Consider the following 27,260-nt stretch of genomic DNA (forward strand, 5'->3'; position numbering starts at 1 on the left):
ATAAACGCATCAAAGACCCAGGGACTAGCAGCAGCATCTGCTGGTGCTGGAGGTGGTGCGTGTAAAACAAAAATGGCCAATAAGGCGGCAAATGGCAAAGCGGATACTGAGGATTTAAATGATGGCGGTGAAAATGGTACCACAGGTAAGTGATGAAATAGAAGATAAGGAAGGGGTTAATGTATATCTATATTGACCCAGACTTTCGTTATTTTCGGATACAAACAAATATTTTTTGTGGGTTTTTCGACATTAATATATTAAGGAGATATTGTACGCTCTATACAAATCATTTTAGAAATAGTTATGGTGAGTATATATCATAAAAAAATTGAAAATATACGACGGACCTTGTAAAAATTGCATATTTTGAGTACTTTAAGCTGTAATTACGTCATCGGGAGAAGTCATAGGATCTTCATATGGTACTTCGGATATGCTTAGGGTGTCTACTATATAATCCAGTATTCAAATGTATAATATAAAGTTTATAGCCGCCATGATTCGGCCATAACCTAAAAATCGCCATGAAGACTGCTAAAGATAAATAATTTACCAGTGATATCATTACCACATAAGCCATTTACTTTTCAATGGCAGTTTTCATGATGATTTTTAGGTTACGGTCGAATCACGGGCGGTATGAACTTTATATTATATATTTGAATACTGGACTATATAGTAGACACCCTAAGCATATCCGCATTGCCATATGAAGATCCTATGACTTCCCCCGATAACGTAATTATAGCTTAAAGTACTCAAAATAAGCAATTTTTACAAGGTCCGTCGTATATATTCTATATTTTTTTGTTATATACTCACCATAACTATTTCAAAAGCGATTTGTATCGAGCGTACGACATCTCCTTAATACATTTATGTCGAAAAACTCACAAAAAATATTTGTTTGTATCCGAAAATAACGAAAGTCTGGGTTAAACTCGTAAAACCGATTTTGAGCTATATCTCAAAAACAAGTGCTGATGGAGAAAAACCGGCACCGGATTTGGAAATAACTCGCCGATTTCATCTAGAAACAACTGCAACTTCGTCTGAAACATTTAACTTTTTCAATTTTGTTGAGCAGTGTAATCGATAAAATTTCCTAAAGAAATTTGCTATAGAAATTTTATCGATAATCGATAAAAAATTTCCTATAGAAATGTTATCGATAATCGATAAAAATTTTCTTCAGAGATTTTATAGATAATCGATAAAATTTCCTATAGAAAAAATTTCCTATTGAAATTTTATCGATAATCGAAAAAATTTCCTATAGAAATTTTGTCGATTATATATAAAAATCTCCTATAGAAATTTTATCGATTATCGATAAAAATTTCCTATAGAACATAAAAATTTCCTATAGAAATTTTATCGATAATCAAAAAAATTTCTTATTAATTTTATTGATAATCGACAAAATTTCCTATTGAATTTTTATTGATAATCGAAAAAATTTCCTATTGAAATTTTATCGACAAAATTTCCTATGGAAATGTTATCGATAAAATCGACAAAATTTCCTATAGAAATTTTATCGATAAAATCGACAAAATTTCCTATAGAAATTTTATCGATAAAATCGACAAAATTTCCTATAGAAATTTTATCGATAAAATCGACAAAATTTCCTATAGAAATTTTTTGTTTCCGTTTTCCACAAATTATCATACTTCCTCCCTATTTTTACCCATTCAACCCCTATCGTATTTGCCAAAACGTTCAACAAGTAGCAAAGTCATGGTCACTAACCCGCACACAATGAAAGCGACAAGAAAAAACTTACCCATTCCTCTCACATTCTGAAAGTTAAGGCTGTTTGCGATGATGATGATGATGACGATGATATTTTATATTTAGAGGTTACAAAAATATAGTTTGTATGGAGGCCATAATGATGTAGGTAATTACCAGGTTGTTTATCTGTGTGTCCATGTTGCCGTTGCTGAGCTAGCTTTTGTTTTCGAATTTCCCATAAATATGAGCAATCAACACTTTATGAGACTACCGGGCATTGAGATGACCAAACGAACAACTTTGCTGGAAAAAGTTGAAAATTTAACCACTTCAAGTTTCAGCAATAGCAGAGAAAGTTAGACAAAGAACTTTGTTCTTGATGAAGGCACTTGTCTTGAGGAAAAGTTGGAAGGTAATGAATACGGGGAAGGATGACGAATGATTCGTAATAATGATGTTCACTTTGGCGTATGAATATTGATATTGTGTATACGAACCTCTTCGTCTATGGAAGTGGACCTTTTTTAAAGAAATTTCCACCTCTGTGGGGAGCTTGAAAATATTTGTATAAAAAATCCACACCTTTGTAGAAGGGATTGAAAATATTTTTTTAAAAACTTCCCATCTGTGTGGTGGACTCAAAAATATTTTTTAACAAATCCGCACCTTTGTGGGGGACTTGAAAATATTTAAAAATCCTTAAATATTTAAAAATCCTTACCTTTGTGGAGGGGCTTAAAATGTTTTTATAAATTCCGTACATTTGTGGTGGCTTCCAAAATATTTTTTTAAAAATCCTTACCTTTGTGGGTGAGCTTGAAAATATTTTTTAAAAAATCCTTATCTTAGTGAGGGGCTTGAAAATATTTTTTAAAAAATCCTTACCTTAGTTCGTATTTTTTTTAAATGCCCACCTTTTTAGGGGGCTTGAACATATTTTTTTAAATCGTTACTTTTGTGGGTCGCTTGAAAATATTTTTTAAAAAATCCAAGCTTTTGCCTTTGGTTGGGAGGCTTGAAATTAATTTTTAAAAGTTTTTACCTGAACTTTAATGAAGTAGAGAAACCATCATTGACGTATATTTCTTATTAATGCCGTCCAGAGTGGTGTATACGTGTTAACACTATGTATACTGCATCAGTTTACCCGATGTAGATGCTGTGGCTCAATTTTTAGTGCTTCATAACGGAAAAGGGCTTCAAATAGTCTGATGGTTCTATAGTTCTAAGAAATCTTTCGTTGGGGTAGATGGAGAATGCCTGGTTTTTTTAAAGACACTTTTTGTGTCAAGGAAGGATATTTTAAAACTTATTTGAAATACTGCCCTTGTGTCTCTATTAATCCTGTAGGCATGCAGTATTCATATTCGTAATGATGATACTACGCATGTTGCTGCTCCATTCACATATTCATATTGGAAATGAGAATAATGATATTAAGTCTGTCTGGTTACTTTCTCAGCAAGAATTGTCCAGCAAGAACTTTCTCAGAGAGTAGGGAGTTTTTATTCTCTTTTGCTAGAAAATTGTAAAAAGTAAACAGACACCTTCCCAGCAAAAACCAGCAAGCAATCAGCTGGCTTACCAAAACAGAACAATTTGTCCGCCAATAAAGAAAGCAAACACATTGTATTTTATTAAAAATAAAAAAGAAAATGAAACAAAAAAGTATTTTTTCACTTTACAAATTTGTTCTACACAAGGTACATTTATAGAAGGTAGAAGTGACAATCAGCTGTATTCATACTTTTTTTGTAAATTTAGTTTTCAAAATGTAATAGGGTCTAGTCATGAAATTTGAAACTTCGAAATTTGCCTCCATAAAATACTGTTTTTCTTCCTAAATTGTAGTAAAAATAACCTACCAAAGTTCTGAATGCTTTATATTTACATTGTCATTCAAATTTGTTCTATTTTGGAGGATTTTCAAAATGTATTTATGTTTTTCCTGAGGAAATTTTTGGAACGACCCTATTATTCAATATTTTCTTTGACAATTAATTTTCAATACCAACAATGTTGTTTTTGTAAATTTGTTAGTTGTTGTAATTCATGCACATACCTTCTATAAATTTACCTTGGTTCTACATAAAACGATACACTTAGGCTATGTTTTTCCACAATAAAATTGTTTTTAATTTTCACAAACATAAATCAACAAAAAACTAAAAACAGATGATTGACTGTTTCCAGGAAGAAGAATTGCTAGTGCTTGCTAGAAGAAATTTGTCCAGCAAGAATTTGCAAACTCTCAGTGAAAGAACTGTCAAAATGTCTCTCTCGAATCGCTCTCTTTTGCTGGTTTTTTTGTGTTAACAGACGACTTCCAGCAACAATTGGTACAAGTTGTTACAAATTTTAGGGTAACCAGACAGACCTATTATATATTGTCAATATTTATTAAGGTAATATGTTGACAGGTTATGCTGATTTTAGCAGATGGAGGAAGAGACACACATTGCTTAAGGCTTCTCATTGGTATGCATGTAAAACAATATATCCTGCAGGAGTGGCATAAATAACACCAGCTAAAAATAAATAAGACAAAATTATTGAAATACAAAAGTAAGGATAGGAGATGGAGTATAAAAAAGACCGGAATTTGGGACAATGACTTTGGGTGCCACCGTGGTGCAATGGTATGCACGTCCGCCTTGCACGCAGAAGGTCGGGGGTTCGATTCCCCGTCCATGCAACATCAAACATTTTTCAACGGTGGCAAAATACCCCTCAGTAATGTTGGCGACATTTCCTGAGTATTTCAGCCTTGAAAAACTTCTCCATAAGTGGTGTCTTAAGACACGCCGTTCGGACTCGGCGATAAACAGTAGGTCCCATATCATTGAGCTAAATATGAATCAGGGTGCACTCACTGATATGAGAGAAGTCCCCCTTGTCCCGTATGGGATGTTGTGGAACAATGTTTTTTTTTTTTGACTTTTGATCCCTGACGAAAAAAATATGTTTTTGATTTATCATTAATTTTAATAATTTCAATGAAATTAAAATTTAAGACCTTTGTACAAGTAAATCATTTGGGTCACTTTATTATCCTTGTTATTCGCACAAGAAAATGAGGTCGTAGTCCTTAAAGTCAGTCATCAGCCAGCAATCCACTCAGTCATTCAATTGTTTTTGCTTTGCTTCATCATTACTTGCACAAATTTCCTTCTCTCTCCATGTCTCTCCTTCAAAAACACCAACAAGTCATTGAGTAATTTTGACATAAATATCTTTCGCCAACACTTTTGAATTGTTCTCCAGCCAAAATAAAATATTTTGGCGTAGCAAACAAAAGGATGTACATATGTGGAAATGAAAGAATATTGGAAAGGATTTCTGGTGGATGGAAAGTCATTACGGCTAAAGTGTGCACTCATATCATCATTACATATAAAACTTGGCAATAATAGATGTCATGTACAGAAAGAATTGAGAGCAAATTGCAGGAAGATTGCTGCTGGGTGTTTATGTGAGTGCAATTAATTATTTTCTTCTTTTGGAGGACGTGTTCGTACCTCAAACATAATTTACATAAATAATTTTTGCGGTGAAAAATCAAAAGAAGTTTAAATAATGCTCGTTATTTAGAAAAAAATGCATTGGTACCAGGTGTTCCACTATTTATACGTAGCTGTTGAAAGGCTGTTATTTTCATTTCGTTGTTCATACGACACCAAAATTCACGATTAAAACAGACGAGTCGGCAAATCTTTCGAAGATTTTAACTCTTAAACACATCATGTACTGTCTTCTCTATTTGTACATTAAACATGCTTCAGATCAGAATATCTTAACCTAGGTTGTGAGGCATAGTAATATTTTCTTCCCCAAGCTTAGCTAACCAAATAAAAAAACGCTATCACATCTTTTGAAGTATTAAGTCTCTAAGAAACTACCACACTAATTGCATTCCAACTACGATGTGCTGATGATGACCCTGAAGATAATAATCAAAATCAAACCCTAGCAATGGACAGGTACTTAAGAAATTAAGTGGTCATAGTGGTGTTAAGTGGAATCTTGTAAAGTGAGAGTGTTGAGAACAGAGCTTAAATGACTTGTTAATTAAATGAAATGTGCGGAAGAGGCAAATGTTGGCGGCACAAGAAGACAAATTCATACAAATAGGTTGATAAGTCTTTAGATGGGGGACTATTAGAAGTGTTTTAGAAGATTATGGCAAATCTCTGGCGAAATACTCTTCATTTCATAATAAGCCTTTTTTAAGAGAGATAATGAGTTATATTAATATAGTCATTGGTGGCGTATAACTGTTGGCAATAATTATACGCAACATCATACCAGAAACTAATGCAGATCCAGTAGAACATTAAGTAAAATAACATTAAGTAAAATAAGTGCTACCGTGGTACTTGGCTTCGGAGGAGAGCTACAAGGTGACTTCATCCGGCATTGGTAGGGTGAATTATCCGATTCTTTTCTTAATCGTACACAGAACCAGCTCTGTCTTTGATTGATTCACCTTATGGTCGTGGTGGTCTGCCTATCTCGTACGTTTGACTAGAGTCCCCTGCATTAGTTCCAATAGAGTTCTCAGGAACTTCCCGCAATCATGCCGATGGTGGCATATGGTGGTGACATACGTTGCGATGGCAACAAAAGATCTCTAGAGGCCTGGTTTTTTTCTAGAAGTCCACTAGAGGCTTTTTTAGATAACAGTTTTTATCCAGAGAACTTTTGTAGATAACAGAAGCCCTCTTAACCTTCTATAGGCAGAAGATGACCTCCTTAGGCCTCCTTTAGACAAAAGAAGCCCTCATGAGGACTTTTAAAAACGACAAAAGAACTCTTGAAGCCTTCAATGGACAACAGAAGAACTCTTGATGACTTTATAGACAACAGAACATGTCTTGAGGACTTTTATGAACGACGCAAGTCCTCTGGGGAGCAGAAGGAGAGACCTCTTGAAGTTTCTATGGACAACATATCACCTCTAAAGCTTTTCTGCGGGTAACAGGATATCACTAGAGGTCTGTATTGTTATAGTAGTCCTCTATAGTTTTAGGTCTTTCGTATAGAAGACCTCTTAACCTTCTACAGACAAAAGAGAACCTCTTGAGAACTTCCGAAAGAGTTCTTGAAGACTTTATAGACAACAGAACATCTCTTGAGGATTTTTACAAACGACTCAAGTCCTCTGGGTAGCAGAAGGAGATATCTCTTGAAGTTTCTATGACAACAGATCTCTAGAGGTCTGGATTTTTCCTAGCAGTCCTCTAGAGACTTTCTAGAGACAATAGTTTTCCTCCAGAAAACTTTCGTAGGCAAGAACTTTTGACGAGTTCATTAACGACAGACAATCTGTTTACGACTTTTATAAGCGACTGAAGTCCTCATGAAGTTCTCTGCAGATCAGAAGAGGCTTCTAAAGACAAGAGAAGAACTCCTGATGTCTCTGATGATGTGTCTGAAAACATTTTGAAGTCTTCTGTGAACTCCAGAAGACATCTTGAGGTATTCTATGGACAACAGAAGACTTCTTGTGGTCTCCTCTGAGGAACAGAAGACATTTGGAGGTCTGCTATTGGCAGACCTGAAGTCTTCTATGGACAACATAATACATTTTAAGGTCTTCTATGGGGCACAGAAGATATCTGGAGGTCTTTTATTGGTGCCAAAAAACTTCTTGAGGACTTCCATGGGCAACATAAACCTCCTGAGGTGTTAAATGGGCAACATAATACTTTTTGAGCTCTTCTATGGACAAAGGAAGATATCTGGAGGTCTTCCTGGGGAAACAGAAGACCTCTGAGGCCTTATTTGAGTACCTTCTATGGGCAACAGAACACAACTTGAGGCCTTTTCTGAGCAACAGAAGAACTTTAGAAGTCTTCTATAGGTAATAAGAAACATATATTTGTTAGAATTTTTCTTCGTGCCAAGAAACATGGATTTTTAAACAATTTTCTTAACCACACCGCACCTAGAAACCTGTAATTTTTTAAGAGGTCTTCTATAGGCAACAGAAAACATCTGAAAATCTTCTACTGGTAACAGAAAACATTTTGAAGTCTTCTGTGAGCTCTAGAAGACATCTTGAGATATTCTATGGACAACAGAAGACATCTTGTGGTCTTCTCTGAGCAACAGAAGACATTTGGAGATCTGCTATTGGCAACAGGTCTTCTATGGACAACATAATACATTTTGAGGTCTTCTATGGGGCACAGAAGATATCTGGAGGTCTTTTATTGGTGCCAAAAAACTTCTTGAGGTCTTCCATGGGCAACATAAACCTCCTGAGGTGTTCTATGGGCAACAGAATACTTCTTGAGCTCTTCTATGGGCAAAAGAAGACCACCGAGGTCTTATGTGAGCACCAGAAAATTCTTGTGGTCTTCTATGGGAAACAGAACACAACTTGAGGCCTTCTGTGAGCAACAGAAGACCTTTTGAGGTCTTCTATGGGGAACAGAAGACAACTTGAGGTCGTTCATGGGCAACATAATACATTTACAGTTTTCTGTGAGCAGCACAAGACATCTTGAGGTTTTCTGTAAGCAACAGAAGACATATAGAGGTCTTCTGTGAGCAACAGAAAACATCAGCAGGACCTCTATGGACAACAGTAGACCTCTTGAAGTATTCCTTATATTCAGATTGTCCCTAAGGATCCTGTAGGCCATAGACTTCCTGTAGAGGTATTCTACAGATAAAAGAAGAAGACCGCTTGAGGCTTCTGTAGACAACAGAATACCACTTGAGGCATGCTTCTCATATAGGCAAAAGAAAACCTTTGGAGGCTTTTTTAAGGACCTTCATACCAAGAAATGTGAGTTTTTAAAGAATTTTTTCAAGGACCTCCACACTAAGAAACCTAGTCTTTTTAAAGAATTGTTTTTTCAAGGACCTAGATACAGAGAAACATGAATTTTTATAGATTTTTTCAAGGACCTCTATACTAAGATTTTTTTGGATTTTTTTTTTAAATTTTTTTAGGGAACCCCACATAAATAAACCTGGATTTTTTAATGAATTTATTCAAGGACCACCATACCAAGAATCGTGGATTTTTTAAAGAATTTGTTTCAAGGAACTCCACACTAAGAAACTTGGAATATTCTTCAAGGACCCCACACCAAGAAACTTAGACTTTTTAAAGAATTCTATCAACAACCTCCATACTAAGAAACGTGGATATTTAAAGAATTTTTTTACAGGACCTCCATAGTAAGAAACCTGTTTTTCTAATGAATTTTTTCAAAGGCCTTTATTTCAAAATGCTTGGACTTTTTTTAAAGAATTTGTTCAAGCTCCTCCACGCCAAGAAGCGTGGATTTTTAAAGAATTGTTTTCAAGAAGAAACATATACTTGTTAGAATTTTTCTTTTGAAAGACCTTCATGCCAAGAAACCTGGATTTTTAAACAATTTTCTTAACCACCTCCGCACTCAGAAACCTGTACTTTTTTAAGATTTTTTTCAAGGACCTCAATACAAAAATATGGATGTTTTAAAAGAAATTTTTAAGGACCTCCATACCACGAAACCAGGATTTTTAAAGAATTTTAAAGGGTCCAGAACGTGGATTTTTAAAGAATATGTTTTAGGAGTCAACAGCCCACAAAACTTGCTTTGTTTAAAGAATATTTTTCAAAAAAAAAAATATGTTTAATTTGTTTTTTGTTTTTAAACTTCGTTGCGTATACTTCATTCCCCCACAAAGTATACACCATTAGTAATATTATTCATACGCTCCCTTAGTTATTTTCCATTCATGATTGAGCAAAGAGTCACAATATGTTATGAATGGGGTTTTAGCCTTAACTCAGGGCGAGTCAAAAAGTGTAAATACATATAACCTTCTGTTCTCTTTGCCTAACATACCCTCAAGCCTTCAACGAACATTTCAAAGTTAATTTTTTGAGTCAATTTGTGCTATTTGCCAGAAAATATTCCCCATCAAGCAAACAGCTTCTTCTTTTAATAAATCGCATTTCAATCCCATGTGGGTTGCCATTAATTCCTTAACATTTTTAAGAAAACGTTTGGCATGTAAATGCCGACAATGTAATCATGAAATTCCACAAAACAAAAACTTTTTGATAGAGTGTGCAAAACAAGAAAGTTCTTCAATTCACAGGCATTTAATTACTTAATTTATATTTGTTCACATATGTCTGGACAAATTTACAACTTTGGACTCTAGGATTTCATTAAAGACATTTTTGTTTTTATTTTAAATTTGATTTCAGAAAATGAAAATGTTTTTTGTGGCATTGGATTCGCACACATACATATGTATGGATGTTTATAAGAATTTTCTCATGCTTATCAAATATTTTTTTTCGTTTTGTTTATTTGAATCCAGGTCTAGCTTTTGTTCTCCTTCACATATGTTACCGCGACTCAAATGACATTTAAAGAGGGATAAAGAAAATGTTTCTCGTTAATAAACATATATTGCCGAAGCTTTAGGCCCAAATAAGCAGGCCTCACTTGTTTAATGACATTCAAATTAAGGCATCAGCTTACGGGACGGACACCATCTTTAGCGAAAATGAGACAAAGTATTTATTCAACATGTGTGTTTAAAGGTTTCAAGGGGGAAAGCGTCTTACATACACGCAAATAAAAAACTCCTGCCACAGTCCCAAATCTTGCACGCATCGACAGAGAACAATATTACAACAACATCGCAGACGAAGCTGAGCAAGCCTCAAATATTGGAAATATGCGTCAAGTCTACTCGGCAATAAAAAAAATTAGGTGGTAATAACATCAGAAGCACTGCCTCTATTAAGGATAAAAACGGGATTGAACTCACCACACCAACCGAACAGCTAAATCGTTGGCGTGAATTCTTTATGGAAAACCAACCAGCACACCACCAAAACGAATATCAAATGATCTCCATGCTCTCGAGACGGAACCCAAGACGTGATATCCCAACTCATCCACCAACTTGCGGGGAGATTAAAACAGCACTTGAAGCTTTGAGAAATGGCAGATCCAGCGGCCCCGACGATATACCGGCAGAACTAATAAAATATGGTGCACCAACTCTGGCGGATATACTAACTCCTATCATTCGAAACGTTTGGGCAACCGGGCAAATACCAGATGATTGGAAAAAGGGGGTCATAATAACAATACCAAAAAAAGGCGATCTAAAAGAGTGCAAACACGGGAAAGGTATCACTCTATTAAACTCTATTGCCAAACTCATGGCAACATTGATCCTGCATAGGATACGCCCAGCTGTGGAAAATATGCTACGATGCGAACAAGCTGGTTTTCGCCCTGGAAGATCTTGTGCTGACCACATAAACACTTTGCGCATTATAATTGAGCAGTCCAGAGAATACAACTCGCCATTATATTTAGTTTTTGTTGATTTCGAACGAGCCTTTGACACTGTGTCACGAGACGCGCTTTGGAACATCCTGGCTCTCAATGGTATTCCCAACAAAATAGTGGAACTCATTCGGGAGCTCTACGCAGCTGCGTACGTTTTTATGGTGAAGAAAGTCCACCTTTTTCTCCTACTGCCGGTGTTAAACAAGGATGTATACTATCACCAACCTTATTCCTTATAATGCTCGATTATGTGATGCAAACAACAAATATAGAAGCTCCTTATGGCATTAGATGGAACCTCAACGATCGTCTTAATGACATTGACTACGCTGACGATATTTGCCTGATGGCCCACCGTTTTGTGGACATTCAGGAAATACTAAACAAACTGGTAATAAACGCAGCAAGCATAGGAAGAAGAAGATATATTGGCTCGCATCAACAAAGCCCGAGTAGCCTTTCAAGCGCTCCATAAAATATGGCAATCCAATAACATAAGCCGTAAAACTAAACTCAGAATTTTCGACAGCAGTGTGAAGTCGGTACTGCTTTATGGCTCCACCACGTGGGGCTACACACAATCCAATATAAAGAAGCTCCAAACGTTCATAAACCGATGTCTTAAAAAAATACTACGCATATATTGGCCCAACACAATAACAACATCCGAACTGCTAGAACGCACCCACAATGTACTAGTTGAGAAAGAAATAAAGAAGCGCAAATGGACCTGGATCGGTCATGTTCTCCGAAGGCCTGACGATGATGTGACAAAATCAGCATTACACTGGAATCCTCAAGGCCAGCAAAGACCAGGAAGGCCTCGAACCACTTGGATAAGAACGGTCAAACAGGAATACGAAGCCCACAACAAGACATGGAACCAAGTCAAGAATATCGCTAATGACAGAAGAAGATGGAGAGAATTCGTAATCGCCCTATGTTCAACATGAACCTTTGTTAAATATATTTATTTGCATCTGTATTTATATATATGTAACAAATAAAAAGGACATATATATATACAGTCCCAAATACTTCACAAAAAACGAATCTAGTTTTAATTAAAATCAATATCTAAGAAAGAATTTCGTATGTCTCCCATGAAGAAATGTCAAGTAAATTTTATTTCTGCAAAATCTGTGTAATTGATAAGTGCTTTCATTGTATTAACTGAATATGCACCTTGTCGTCGAGGTTGGAGAGGATAAGACATATGACATTCTAAGTAAGACATTCATGAGTTCAACGTCTGTAATTATAAAAAATTGTTCTTCATCTGTCAAAGAGTAGTTAAAATACACGCTGTAATTAAATCAGAGGCATTGAAGTTATTTTCTTGTGAAATGTCATGATTAAAGTCTAGACATTCAAATGGCAAATGCTTTAACATAGTGCTGGGGATTAATCCGTATATAATTAAAAAAAGATTGGTTTGATAAAGTGAATACCATTATTATAATCCCCTTTTGCAAAACACATCAAGTGTTTATCAAAGGATTAAGACTTAAATACGCTTAATACGTTTAATAAATCTCTTTGATCAAACATGTTTGAAAAAAGACCTTGGGAACGTATGATTTATTGTAATAGTAATGGGCGTATAATTTGTTTAAGTGGTATAAAATAAAGTATACGCACAGGAGTACATAAAATAATACATTAAGGAGGAGCTGAATGAATTTAAAAGAAAATTTACATGAGAATAAGAAACGTGGATTTTCAAAGAATTTTTTTCAACAAAACGTGAATTTTTGTAAGATTTTTTCAAGAAACGTGGATCTCTTTAAAGAATACTTGCCAATAAAACGTTGACTTGAAAAAAATTGTTAACCACCTTTTTAATTTTTTAGAGAATTTTTACTCTACAAAACTTGTTTTTTAAAGAATTTTTTAATCCACAAAACGCGGATTTTTTAAAGAAATTTTTAATCCACAAAACGTAAATTTTTAAAGATTTTTTTTCAAGAAAATCCAAACTAAAAAACTTGGATTTTTTAACGATTTTTTTCCAGAAAAGAAAAGAACTTTTCAAGAAAATCCCAACCAAGAAACGTGTATTTTTTAAAAAAATTTTTAAAAATAAATCCAAACCAAGAAAACGTAGATTTTTTAAAAATTTTTTTTCAAGAGAATTTAAACCAAGAAATGTGGATTTTTTAAAGAAATTTTCACAAATAAATCCAAACCAAGAAGCGTGGATTTTTTAAAAAAAATTTCAGAAATAAATCCAAACCAAGAAACGTGGATTTTTTTAAAGAAATTTTTACAAATAAATCCAAAGCATGAAGCGTGGATTTTTAAAGAAATTTTCACAAATAAGTCCAAACCAAGAAACGTGGATTTTTTAAAGAAATTTTTACAAATAAATCCGAACCAAGTAACGTAGATTTTTTAAAGAAATTTTTACAAATAAATTCAAACCAAGTAACGTGGATTTTTTAAAGAAATTTTTACAAATAAATTCAAACCAAGAAACTTGGATTTTTTTAAAGATTTTTTTCAAGAAAAGGCAAACCAAGAAACGTGAATTTTTTAATAATCTTTTTGAAAAAAATCCAAACCAAGAAACGTGGATTTTTTAAAGAATTTTTTTCAAGAAAATCCAAATCAAGAAACCTGAATTTTTTAAAGATTTTTTTCAAGAAAAGGCAAACCAAGAAACGTTGATTTTTTTAATAACCTTTTTGAAAAAAATCCTAGCCAAGAAACCTGAATTTTTTAAAGAAATTTTTACAAATAAATTCAAACCAAGAAACGTAGATTTTTTAAAGAATTTTTTTAAGAAAGTCCACACCAAGAAACGTTTATTTTTTAAAGAAATTTTTACAAATAAATCCCAACCAAGAAACGTGGATTTTTTAAAGAAATTGTTCCAAATAAATACAAACCAAGAAACGTGGATTTTTAAAGAAATTGTTACAAATAAATCTAAACCAAGAAACGTGGATTTTTTAAAGAAATTGTTACAAATAAATGCAAACCAAGAAACATGGATTTTTTTAAGAATTTTTTCAAGAAAATCCACACCAAGAAACATGGATTTTTAAAGAAATTTATACAAATAAATTCAAACCAAGAAACGTAGATTTTTTAAAGATTTTTTTCAAGAAAATCCACACCAAGAAGCGTGGATTTTTTAAAGAAATTTTTACAAATAAATCTAAACCAAGAAACAGGGTTTTTTTTTAAAGAATTTTTTTCACGAAAATCCAAACCAAGAACCGTGGATTTTTTAAAGAAATTTTTACAAATAAATCTAAACCAAGAAACAGGGTTTTTTTAAAGAATTTTTTTCACGAAAATCCAAACCAAGAACCGTGGATTTTTTAAAGAAATTTTTACAAATAAATCTAAACCAAGAAACGTGGATTTTTTAAAGAAATTTTTACAAATAAATTCAAACCAAGAAACATGAATTTTTAAAGAATTTTTTTCACGAAAATCCAAACCAAGAAACGTGGATTTTTTAAAGATTTTTTTAAAGAAAATCCAAACCACGAAACGTCGATTTTTTAAAGTTTTTTTTTTTTTTTCAAGAAAATCCAAACCACGAAACGTCGATTTTTTAAAGATTTTTTTTTTTTTTTCAAGAAAATCCAAACCACGAAACGGTAATTTTTTAAAGATTTTTTTCAAGAAAATCCAAACCATGAAACGTCGATTTTTTAACGTTTTTTTTTTCAAGAAAATCCAAACCGGGAAAACTTCGTTTTTTTAATATTTTTTTCTTTTTCAAGAAAATCCAAGAACGTAAGAGAAAACCTCCTAAAATGGTATTCTATAGATATAAGTCCTCCAGAGGGGTATTCTATAGATGGAAGACCCCCTAAAAAGTTATTCTATAAATAGAAGATATCCCAAAACATCTTCTATAAAAGACGATCTCCTAAAGGATTCTTTAATGGGATTTTAAAGATTTTTTTAAGGACCTCCATACCAAGAATCGTAGATATTTTAAAGGCTATTTTTCCACGGAACTCATGACCACAAATCGTTGGGTTTTTAAAGAATATCCACGGACTTTAAGATTGTTTAAAAAATATTCCACGGAAAATTCTCTAAAAATACACATGTTGTGGCTTAAAAAATTGTTTTAAGAATCTTCGTGTTGTTAATATAAGGAGGCTTGAAATAATCAAATGCGTATAAGTTCTGTCAATACCCAGCAAAAATACTCATTACAAATTGGCCTACTTTCTCATTATTTTAACACGGGCATGTCATAGGGAGTAAGTACTTATTTTTTGGGCACTAAAAAGTAGATAAATAAGTAGTTACTCCCTGGTTACTTCAAGTCGTAACTACTTATTTAAGTTCTTATTTATTTACTTTTAAGTGCCAAAAAATAAGTTCTTACTCCCTATGACATGCCAGTGTTAAAATAATGAGAAAGTAGGCCAATTTGTAATGAGTATTTTTGCTGGGTAGTCATTGACAGTTTGATGCACACCAAGGAAATCTAAAATGAGTGTTATGTAATGTACATACTTATCTCACAAAACATCAAAAATAAGAATACACCACCATGTTACCAATTAATAACAATCATACGCTCCCACTTCCATTTTTATTGAACTTTAAGTGTTTTCATGATTTACAATTGAAAAATTAACTTATAATTTTGAAATCCCCACCACTCAATTAAATCCATCGCCATAAAATGTATCACTCAATTCTCAATTTTTTTACTTCCTCGTAATTTTTTATTAAGTATTGGACATAGTAATAAATTTGTTACAAAACAGCTCGAAGGCGCGAGCAAATGAACCATTGAAATATTATCCTGGCCATTTGAAGATGAAAGATTACTTTGTGTTGCTTTATACCATTTTTCCATTATAACTCACTTCTCCTGCTCCTCCTTCTTTTGATAAAACACACCATATGGCGCTTATTGGCATTTTAGTGTTCCATCATTTGACCCATTTTCTTTTTGCCAGAGTATCTAATAACGTTGTAAGATGTGATTATATAGTAACAAAGGAGTGCAGCTTTTCAAAGGGGGAGTGGAGAAGAAATGTCATGATTTAGGTTTCCTGTTTTTAGTAGATTATAAGTTTCAATCTGAGAATGACTTTGATTTTTGTTTTTCTTATTGCTATTGTTGCTCTTTTTCTTCATGTTGTTATCCTTGTAAAATGTTTTCAGCTTTGTAAACGCTCAACTTGCTTGTTTGAGTAACATAACTTGAAGTGTGTTGAGATTTAAGAGAACTTAAAGTTTTTAAAACAAAAGCTAGAGGCAGTGTTAAGCATGTTAAAACGAGTATAATGTAACATTATATAGTATGTTAAGTTGTATAAATGAAGTCATAAAAAGTGCTTTATGGGCTGAAAGGCATGAACGTGTTGCATAGTTGCAATGAACAATATTGTCTTCTTCCCTAGAATAACGAAAATATTAATAGGAATGGGGAAGTAGTCTTTTGAGAGACATGGGGTTTAAAAGTAACAAAAGTTCCTTAAATATCATGATCAGGATTTTCCAAGCTATCTCTGAAAGAAAGTTAATACTGTCGTATGAATAATATTATTGGAGTCCAGATTAACGTATGACTGTTGATAAAACTTATACGCAATATATTTATCTTCCTTTATGAAACAATTTGAACGATTTTTTTAAAGAATTTTACAATCCACAACAAGTGGATTTTTTAATTTTTTTTCATGGACCACAAAATTTAAACCTTTTAAAGAATATTTTGCCATGGACCTGACTTGGATTTTTTAAAGAGTTTTTTCATGGACTTTCATGTACCTCAAGATTTGAAAGAAGTTTTCAATCCACAACACGTGGATTTGTTAATTTTTTCCATAGACTTCAAGACAACAAAACGTAAACTTTTTAAAGAATATTTTGCTATGGAACTGACGTGGATTTTCAAAAAAGTTTTTTTATGAACCTCAAGATGGATTTTGTTTCATGCACCTAGGTCCTAAAAAATATTTAAAAAATCCACGTTTTGTGGGTCCTAAAAAATATTTTAAACAATCCACGTTTTGTTGGTCCTAAAAAATAACTAAAAAATCCAAATTGTATCTCCTAAAAAATATTTAAAAAATCCACGTTTTCTAGGTCCTAAAAATATTTAAAAAAAATCCTCGTTTTGTAAGTCCTAAAAAATATTTAAAAAATCCACGGTTTGTAGGTCTTAAAAAATATTAAAAAACACGTTTTGTAGGTCCTAAAAAATTGTTAAAAAAAATCCGCGTTTTGTTGCTCCAAAAAAATGAAAAATCCATCCAAAAAATATTTAAAAATCCACGTTTTGTTGCTCCAAAAAATATTTTAAAAATTCACGTTTTGTTGCTCTTAGAAATATTTAAAAAATTTACGTTTTTTATTATCCAAAAAAATGTAAAAAATCCACGTATTTATTGTTCAAAAAATCTTTAAAAAATATACGTTTTGCCTTTATAAAAAATGATTTAAAAATCCACGTTTTTGTCTTCAGAAAAAACATTAAATTTTTTGTAAGTTTTTACTAAAATCGTGAGTAAATTCTCTGTATATCATTGCATATACTTATTGTCAAAAGTTATACGCCACCACTGACTATAATAAAATAAAGCATACGCTTGGGTGTAGGAGAAAGTTACATCTCTTTAGGAAAAATGTTTTTTTATTCATTTCATTTGGTCAGAGACTTGCCATAATCTTCTGCTACACTCCTAATAGCCTTACATATAAACACTTATCAATGTGTTGTTGTGTGTGCATTTGTCATCTTCCTCTTCTACTTATTTCATTTAATTAACAAGTCCTTTTAGCCATGTTCTTAACACATTCATTTTACAAGATTCCACTTAACACCACTATGGCCACTTATCTCCTCAAGGACCTACCAGCAATGGTTTTAATTTTCCTCATCGTCTTCATTGTCATCATCAGAGCACATGGTAGATGGAATGCAATTACTGTGGTAGTTTCTTAGAGACTTAATACCGTTGTAGGGTGTTTATTGTTAATTATTACTTCTTCTCAGGATGTGATAAGATTGTTATTCAGTTGCCTAATCATGCGAAAGGAAAGTAGTTTCGATGAAATTATTTTAGTAAATTTTTTAGTAATGTTTATTATTGCTTTTTCACCACACAATTTCATATCAAATTCCTCTCAGCCCTCCCCTCGAACTAAAATTAAAACATCCAAACTTTTAGCTTTACCAAAAACCCCAAAGTAAAAATTTACATTTCCATTATTTTGTAACCCCTTTTTGAAAGTTGTAATGGAATTTTGTCATTTACACTATCTACTTAAAATAACGAAAGCAGAAAAAGAACAACAACAGCAAAAAATTTAAATTCACTTCCAAAAACAATAGCCACGGCGTGCAGATGACATTCTAAACAAACTCTTTAGCTAATGGTAATGACAACTAAAAATTATTTCAGTGAACGGTGCTGCACTTGTGCTGGCTGGCTACGATGTTCATGAAGATAATGGTAGTTTTACAAAACTGCAGCTGAGTTACCACCTCCCCGATCCTAGAAGTAGAAGTGGAAGGTTTTTTGTTAATAAACAAATAAAAAAGAACACGTACTAGATGCATCACTTGCAGTAGGGAGGTTTGTTTTAACAAAAAGTTTACATTTGTCTATCTTCTTTCACTCTTCCTCTCCTTCAGTCGCTTTCCCTTCATCTATTTCCCTTTTGCAAGAGCTACATTTGAAAATATATAGTCATCATTGAGTTGTACAATTGCTTTTGTGCCTTTAGCTGACTCTTCTTTCTCTCTACCATGCCTTCGAAGTACTCTCTACTTGTGGGGATTACTGCAGTTCTTTTCAAAATATGAATTCACAAAAGTTCTGCAATAACATTTAGCCTTATGCAAGGGCAACCAGGTATTATATTTTGTTTCTCTCTTTATGGGACGGAGTAATGATGGGAGGGCCAAAGAAAGTTACAGTAATTAAATAAAAGTTTTTATTGTTTTCAGTTAACCTCTTCTGTAACTTATATTATGACGTTACATAGGTTACAACTTTTATTGTGAGCTATATTTTTTGTTCTTTACGTGATTTTGTTTATTTTTAATTTTCATTTTATTTTTTACCACCACCAGCAAGTTTCCGTGTGATATTAATGAAAGCCATGGGTGCGTATGAGTGATGTCAATACGTATACGTTCAATTAAGTAATTGAAATTTAAATAAAGAGAGCATCATAAACAATTCGAAAACAATTTCAAGGGATGGAAAAATAAACCCCTATCCTTTAACCAGATATAGGTATATATTTTTAACGTGTTAAATGTTACCACCATGTGTGGATGATATCAATGCGTATAAGTTTTAAAGGGTCTATCATGGGAAAATCTTTTATAAAGACGATAATCATCTTGTCGGTAAAGAATTACATCTGATCGTCTATAATGTATATCTTCTAGTTATCTACCTAAACATCTTCTTGGTCATCTACATAGACTTGCTTCTGTTCTTGTACTAAGATTCACAGGATAGGATTTTCAGCTTATCCTATCCTGTGAATCTTAGTAGAAGAACAGAAGCAAGTCTGTGTAGATGACCAAGAAGATGTTTAGGTAGATAACTAGAAGATATACATTATAGACGATCAGATGTAATTCTTTACAGACAAGATGATTATCGTCTTTATAAAAGAGCGGAGGGCTTTCTTTTTAGGCCAGTAGAAGTGACCCATTATGAACAAGAAGAAAGAAAAAAGGAAGTATTTAAAGATGACCAGAGGGCAATGTTTACAAGTGACCGGGAAGACGAGAAACGAGATCTTTTTAGACGACCACAATGCAGTCTCTGCGGTTTCTTTAAAACCTTATTAATTTTCAAAGATTTTCCATCTAAATACAATCTTGTCTAATCTTTGGAGCCCAAGAGAAAAAAACAATAAATTACTACAACAGTATTATGTCTCTAAGAAACTACTGCATTAACTGCATTCCAACTAACATGTGCTCTGATGATGACAATGAAGATGATAATGACGAAAATCAATACCATAGCTGGTAGGTCCTTGAGAAGTTAAATGGCCATAGTGGTGTTAAGTGGAATCCTATAAAGCGAATGTGTTAAGAACATGGCTAAAAAACTTGTTAATTAAATCAAACGAGTGAAAGAGAGAAATGTTGGCAAAAGAAGGCAAACACACATAACTAAATATAAGTCATTAGATGAAAGATTATTAGAAGTCTTACAGAAAATTATGGCAAGACTCTAACCAAATTAATTTTTTTTTTTTAAGAGATGTGACTTTATCTTGCACATGAGCGTATGATTGATATTATTATAGTCAGTGGTGGCGTATAACTGTTGACAATAAGTATGCGCAATGTTATAAAGTGAATTAACTCACGATCTTATCAAAAACTGAAAAAAATTATTTTTAATATTTTTTCTGTAAACCAGAACGTGCATTTTTTTAAATATTTTTTTCTTTTTTAAAAATTTTTTTATGTGGACCAAAACGTAATTTTTTAAAGATTTTGTATGAGGTATAAAATGATATATTTTTGAAACATTTTTTGGAGCAACAAAACGTGTTTTTTTTTAAATATTTTTCTGGAGCATTTTTTGGATATTTTAAATAATTTTTGGGACCACCAAAACTTGTTTTTTTTTTTAATTTTTTTAGAACCATCAACACGTGGATTTTTTTTAAATATTTTTTGGAGCAACAAAACGTTTTTTTATATTTTTTAGAACCACCAAAACGTGGATTTGTTAAATATTTTTTAAGAACACCAAAACGTGGATTTTTTAAATTATTTTTAGGAACACCAAAACGTGGATTTTTTAAATTATTTTTAGGAACACCAAAACGTGGATTTCTTAAGGTTTTTTCAGGAACACCAAAACATGGATTTCTTAAAGATTTTTTTGGGACAGCAAAAGGTGGATTATTTAGGAACACCAAAAAATTGATTTTTAGGGACACCAAAATATGTTTTTTAGATATTTTTTTCTGGGAACCAAAACATGGATTTTTAAAATATTTTTTCTGAGAACCAAAACATGGATAGGCTAATAGGTCTATAGTCTTCATGAAGGTTATTTCTTAACTTCTACTCTGTGGGAATATGCGTCACTGAGACTTCCCTCCATAGAACCGGAGTGAGCCATAAACACAGACGAGCTCTGAAAATATACTATACTAATACCTCTGGTAGTAAGTCCCTTGAGGACTTTTTTGTACGACAGAGCAGAAGAAGATACCTCTTAAGACTTCTACAGATAACAAAAGACCAATAGAAGCCAAAATATCTCTTGCGGCTTCCATAGGCAACAGAATAACTCTTGAACTCCAATGGTCTGGATTGGTCCTAGAAGTCCTCTAGAGACTTTATATTTACAACAGGTTTCTTCTAGAGGTCTTTCGTAGACAACAGACAAAAAAAAATCCGTTAAAGACTTTATAGAAGATAAAATACCTTTTAAGAACTTTTATAAACTTCAGAGGTCCTCTGGGGAGCAGAAAGAGTGGCCTCTTGAGGTTTCTATGGACAACGAACCACCTACAAATCTTTTCTATGAGCAAGATAAAATATCTAGAGGTCTGGATTTTTTCTAGAAGTTCTCTAGAGGCTTTCTTTAGACAACAGATTTCGTCCAGAGAACTTTCTCAGACAACAGAATACCTCTTGAGAATTTAAAATGGCAACAGAAGTTCTGTTGATGATTTTGCAGACGACAGAAAGTCTCTTGAGGATTTCTATGAACGACAGAATGACGTATGAAGTTCTCTGGTGAGCAGAAGAAGAGATCTCATGAAGTTTCTATAGACAGCCGAAGACCTCTCGGAGTTCTTTATGGGCAAAAGAATTCCTCTACAGGTTAATATTTTTTCTAACGATTTTTAGACAACAGAATACCTCCTTAGACCTTCTATACACAAAAGAAAATCTGTTTAGCAAAAGAAGAGTTTAAGACTGTTTCTAAGGATTCTATATAAAACAGAAGACCTCTTGAAGCGTTCTGTAGGCAAAAGAGAACGTTTTGAGCACTTCTATAGACAAAAGAAAACCTCTTGTGGACTTCTGTAGATGACTGAAGATCTCTTGACGTCTCGAGACTTCTATAAACAACAGGGCCCCTTGAGTCTGGTCAAGAGGATTTAAAGGGCTTGAAGTGGTTTCTTGACCACGCAATTTTGGACGAAGTAGGATGATCAAATATGTTCTCTCCATTTCCCTCAAAAGCCTGTCCACATCTTGGTTTGATGGGTCAGCGTTTTCATATGGATATATGACAATATGGTGGCTTTATGTGAGCGGTCTTCGATCCTTGATGACGTGATGTCTGCTCCGCTAAAATTAGAAAGATATTTTAACTTAAGATTCTGTTTGGCCACGCTACTAGAGGTGAAGTGAAGGTGGTATAGTTTCTATCATTTAGCCCAGCAACCCTATTTTTGTATAAATAAGGCTCCTTTACTAAGGAATCAGACTTTCGTGAGGGCTTAAAGAAGTTCGATAGCCACTGAAAGAGGTCTACTTTAGACTTCTACTGTCTACTTTACGCAGGTATTGATGCAAGGATGCGTATGAGTGTTGTCAGCACGTATACATACATATCACAGCAAGGTTAGGTTTTTGCTGCTTGTAGCCTTTGTGGTCCCTATAAAAATTTTATGACTTTTTCCAACTTCTAAAGGTCTCCTATTGCAAGAAGGGCTCATAAAGGTATTTCATGACAAGAGAACCTTTTAAGACCCTCCAAAGGTATTGTTTTAGATTAAGATGCACATGTCTCTTGTCTCCCTTATTCTGCGCAGGTAAGTTCCATATAAGCATATATATGAGAGTTGTCAGAAGGTGTGCGAGGTGTAAATTTAAATTTTTTTTATCCGAAAGTTCATTTTATGGAGCATATGATTAAATCTCATAGTCAGTCCTCTGCATCCAATTCAAAATTTATATCTGCCTCCAGCCACTTTAGAAGTTCATCAGTCTATTGAAGACCCCTTAATCATGTATTCTGTCTATTGAACACAACTTTAGGAAGTCTTTTATCTATGAAAGATCCCTATATGATGTCTTCAATCTCTAGAAAACACCTCTAGGTGGTCTACTATATAAAGAAAGTCCCTTAAGGAGGTAGTGAAACTTATGACGACTATTCTTTATAAAAATAAAATTTTTCTTTCCATGAAATAAAGACACAAACACTCACGCACACACATACACAAACACACACAAAAGAAGAGAAATCACATCAACAAATGACCTTAATTCAAATGGCGCCTGTTTGTTTCCGCAAGAATGCACAAAAAACAATTACAAGATGCAACTCCACAATGCAACTGCACAAATAGAATGGGTTACTGCATGCATGTTTGTATGCACACACACTGACAAACACTCATATGCACAAACATTAAGTTCATTTGATTTTCCATTATACAATTTATCATATGTGTCAACAGAATATAAGCAACATTTTGGATGAATGGAAGGCATCACTGCCATCACCATCGGCATCAATGCCATCATCAATAATGCCTCTTTGCTCTCGGAAATCTGCCCCATCCACACCCTCTCAAAATGAGTTATCAATTGGTGGCCAGTAACGCCTTAGCGATCCTTCTCGGCCATGCTGCATAATGTGCAACATGTGGTGTCTTCTGGTAAAGCCTGAGCTCAATTCTGTCGATTGATAAATAAAATACTCGGATTGATGCATCGTCAGTGACCATCGACGCCATCACCATCGTCATCATCAATCCATTCATTTATTGTAAATCCCTTATGATGTGTGTATGTGTGTGTGATGTGTTGTGTTGTGTGGCAAGTGCCCCCACATTTGCATTGCAATCCATGGATTCAATTAATATAAGGAAGGGGATTCAGATGACAACAACAAATTGAAATTGATTTTTAATGCAATTAAAAACGGCTTCACTGCTGTTCCTGTTGCTGCTGATGTCGAGGCAGGCAACAAGTTTCCCTAGTGCAGGGTAGATGAATTTAAGGATAACAGCAGATTGAAATAAATAAACATGTTAAAGATTTCACCACAAACATTACCGAAGGGACAGAATTCATATTAGATCAATGAGATGGGACCTACATTTTATTGGAGGTTCCGAACGGCGTGCTTAAAATCCTATTGGCATTTTTGGTGTCTACTTAATATCTGTTGTTCATACGCCACCCTATAAATAATTAAAAATAATCATACGTAACAATGTTCCCATCAGTTACATTTATGTGAAAAAAAGACGAATTTTTATTTCTTCTACAACAGAATGATTCGAAGTTGGACACTGTACGTCTCCTATAAATAGAATATCTGCTAAAGACAGAATAGCTACAAAAGATCAGAAGAGTACTTCTTCTGTCGGCAAAAATGATTTAGGAAGTCTTTATTTGCCTACAGAAGACCTAAGGAAATATATTCCTGTTTACAGATGATCGCACTGTTTGATTTACAGAAAGCCTCAAATGGCTGGTATACAACATCCAGAAGTCTTATGTCTATAGAAAACATCAAGAGGCCCTTCCATGCCAATCGAGGCATTCAGGAAGGAAATTTTTCGCTTTAAAGCCTTTAGAAGCTGCCTTAAGAACACTTCAAACGGTCTGCTCGTGAAATACACTAACAGGTCTTGCTCTATCTATAGAAATCCTCTTCTTCAAAGAAATGTTTATCTGTCTACAGAAGAGCTAACCAGGTATCTAGGTGTCTTTAGAAGATCTCATTTGCCAACACACAACCTCAGAAGATACTTTTATGTGTATAGAAAGCTTCATGAGGTCGGTAGACAATGTCATGAGGTACTCTGGAGGTCCTCAAGATACCTTGTAAGCTTTTTTATGGCTTTTTTCCATCAATGTAATATCAAAATGGTCTTTCTTTTCTCTGCAGAGGTCTTAAAGAGATCTCTTTCTGTCTATCGAGGGCAAGAAGATGTTTTCTTCTGTGTAAAGGAAACTTCAGGCTGCTTTTCTTCATCTATAGAAGACAGCAAAATGACTTCTGCTTACTTCTTCCACCCAAAAAGACTTCAAGAGGTGTTCCACTGCCAATAGAACACCTCAAGAGCTCTAATTCTGTAAACAGACCTACTCCTGCCTATAGAATACATCTGCGGGTCTGAAGAACTTTTTTCTGTCTATAGAGGACCTAAAGAGGTTGTGGTCTATAGGACATTTCAAGACCCTAAACCTAAACCAAACCCAAAGAGTATTAAAGGGAATACCTTAAGAAGTCAGAACAGATAACCTCGAAAAGTTTTCTTTTGTCTATAAAAAGAAGATATACTTCTGTCGGAAGACTTCAAGGGGGCTTCTTTGGCATATAGGAGACCTCAAGAGTTCTTTTTTGGTCTATAGAATATCTAAGGAAGGTTTCTTCGGGCTATAGAAGACTTCAAGAGGTTTTTTTCGGTGAACTGATTACCTAAGGGGCCTTCAACGGTATACAGAAGGCCTTAATTTGTCTTCTTTGATCTATAGAAGACCTGAGAAGATTTTCTTCGGTTTATTCAAGACCTCAAGCGGTCTTCTTCGGGTTAAAGGAGGTCTCAAGAGGTCTTCTTAGGTGAGTAAAAGACCTCAAGTATAAGTATAGAAGACCTCAAGTGGTATTTTTCTAAGTATAGAAGACATCAAGAGGTCTTCTTCAGGGTAAATAAGGTATAGGAGTATAATTGGCTTCAAGAGCTTTTTTCGGTGTGTAGACTACATGATCAGTTTTTTCTCGGTCCGAAGAAAGTTCTGAATATAGATAACCTCAAGAAGTCTTCTTCTGAATTTAGATGACATCGGTCTAAAGAAGACTTCAAGAGGCTTTCTTCGCTCTATAGAAGACTTCAATGGACTTTTTCGTTCTGAAGACTATATGAGCAGTTCTTCCCCGGTCCGTAACGTTCTAAGAGGTCTTCTTCGATGTATAGAGGCCTTTTTCGGTGTATAGAAGACCTCAAGAGGTCTTCTTCTGTGAATAGAAGACTTCAGGATGTCTGGTACGGTATACAGGAAACCTGAAGAGATCTAATACGGTGTATAGAAGACCTCAAGAGGTCTAATTCGGTCTATAGAAGAGCTCCAAAGGCTTTCTCCGGTTCTATATACAGAAGTAGACCTCTCGTTGCCTTTATCGATGTATAGAAGACATCAGGTGAATTTGTTCGAAGTACAGAATTCCTCAGGAGGTTTAATTCAGTGTACAAAAGAGCTCAAGAGGACGTTTTCGGACTACAGAAGTCCTCATACGGTCCTCTTTTGACTATAGATGACATCAAGAAGTATTCATCGGTCTACAGAAGACTTTAAGAGGCCTTCTTCTATTTACGACTTCAAAATGTCTTCTGCGGTCTATATATGACATCAAAAAGTCTTCTTCTGACTATGGATTAATTCAAGAAGTCTTCATCAGTCTACAGATGACTTCAAGAGGTCTTCTTCGATGTATAGAAGAGCTCAAGAGGTCTTCTTTGGTATAGAAGACCTCAAGACGTCTTTTTCGAAGTGTAAAACACCTCAAAAAGTCTTCTTCGCTGTTTTGAAGACCTCAAGAGGTTTATAGAACCCCTCCAGAGGTTTTCTTTGGACCTCTCTTTTCTTCAGTGTATTCTTCGGTATACAAAAGACCTCAACAGGTCTCAAGAGATCATCTTCAGTCTACAAAAATTCTCAGTAGGTCTTCTTCGGTGTCCAGAAGACAGCAAGCGGTTGTTTTCGGTCTATAGAAATCTTTATACGGTCTTCTTCGATATATAGAAGACCTCAAGAGGGCTTCTTTGATTGATAGAAGACCTCAAGAGGTCTTATTTGTTCTATAGAAGACGTCAATAGGCCATCTTCGGTATACAGAAGACCTCAAGAGCTCTTATTCGGTCTACAGATTACCTCAATAAGTCTTTTTCTGAGTTTTGATGACCTCCTGAAGTATTCATCGGTCTACAGTAGACTTCAACAGTTCTTCTTCGGTCAATATACGACCTCAAAAGGTATGTTCGGTCTATAAATCACCTCAAGAAGTCTTCATAATTCTAAAGAAGTCCTGAAGAGGCATTTTTCGGTGTATGGAAGACCTCCAGAGGTCTTCTTAGATGTGTAGAATACCTCAAGAGTTATTTTTCGGTGTATGGAAGACTCCAGGAGGTCTTCTTCGGTTTATAGAAGAACTCAAGGGGTCTTCTTCGGTGTACAGAAGACCTCAAGAGGTCCTCTTCAGTGTATGGGAGAGCTGAAGAGGGTTTCTTCAGTGT

General features: G+C 34.1%; 1 protein-coding gene across 5 annotated transcripts in view; it reads left to right on the forward strand.

The window, feature by feature from the left end:
- Positions 1-27,260, forward strand: part of LOC141403902 (adenylate cyclase type 2-like) — a 184,970-nt gene that overhangs the window by 39,210 nt on the left and 118,500 nt on the right. For 2 of the 5 annotated variants that reach the window (XM_073986990.1, XM_073986991.1), the window contains exon 1: positions 7-145. The exons of the other annotated variants lie outside the window; for them this stretch is intronic. In XM_073986990.1, coding sequence (XP_073843091.1) covers positions 73-145 — 73 coding nt within the window. In that variant the 5' untranslated portion in view covers positions 7-72. Of the gene's footprint in view, positions 1-6; positions 146-27,260 lie in introns of those variants that run through there. 5 annotated transcript variants of the gene reach the window in all.

This window comes from Musca autumnalis, unplaced genomic scaffold (genome assembly GCF_047663935.1).
Source record: "Musca autumnalis isolate F117 unplaced genomic scaffold, ASM4766393v1 scaffold_4, whole genome shotgun sequence".
Lineage (NCBI taxonomy): Eukaryota > Metazoa > Arthropoda > Insecta > Diptera > Muscidae > Musca > Musca autumnalis.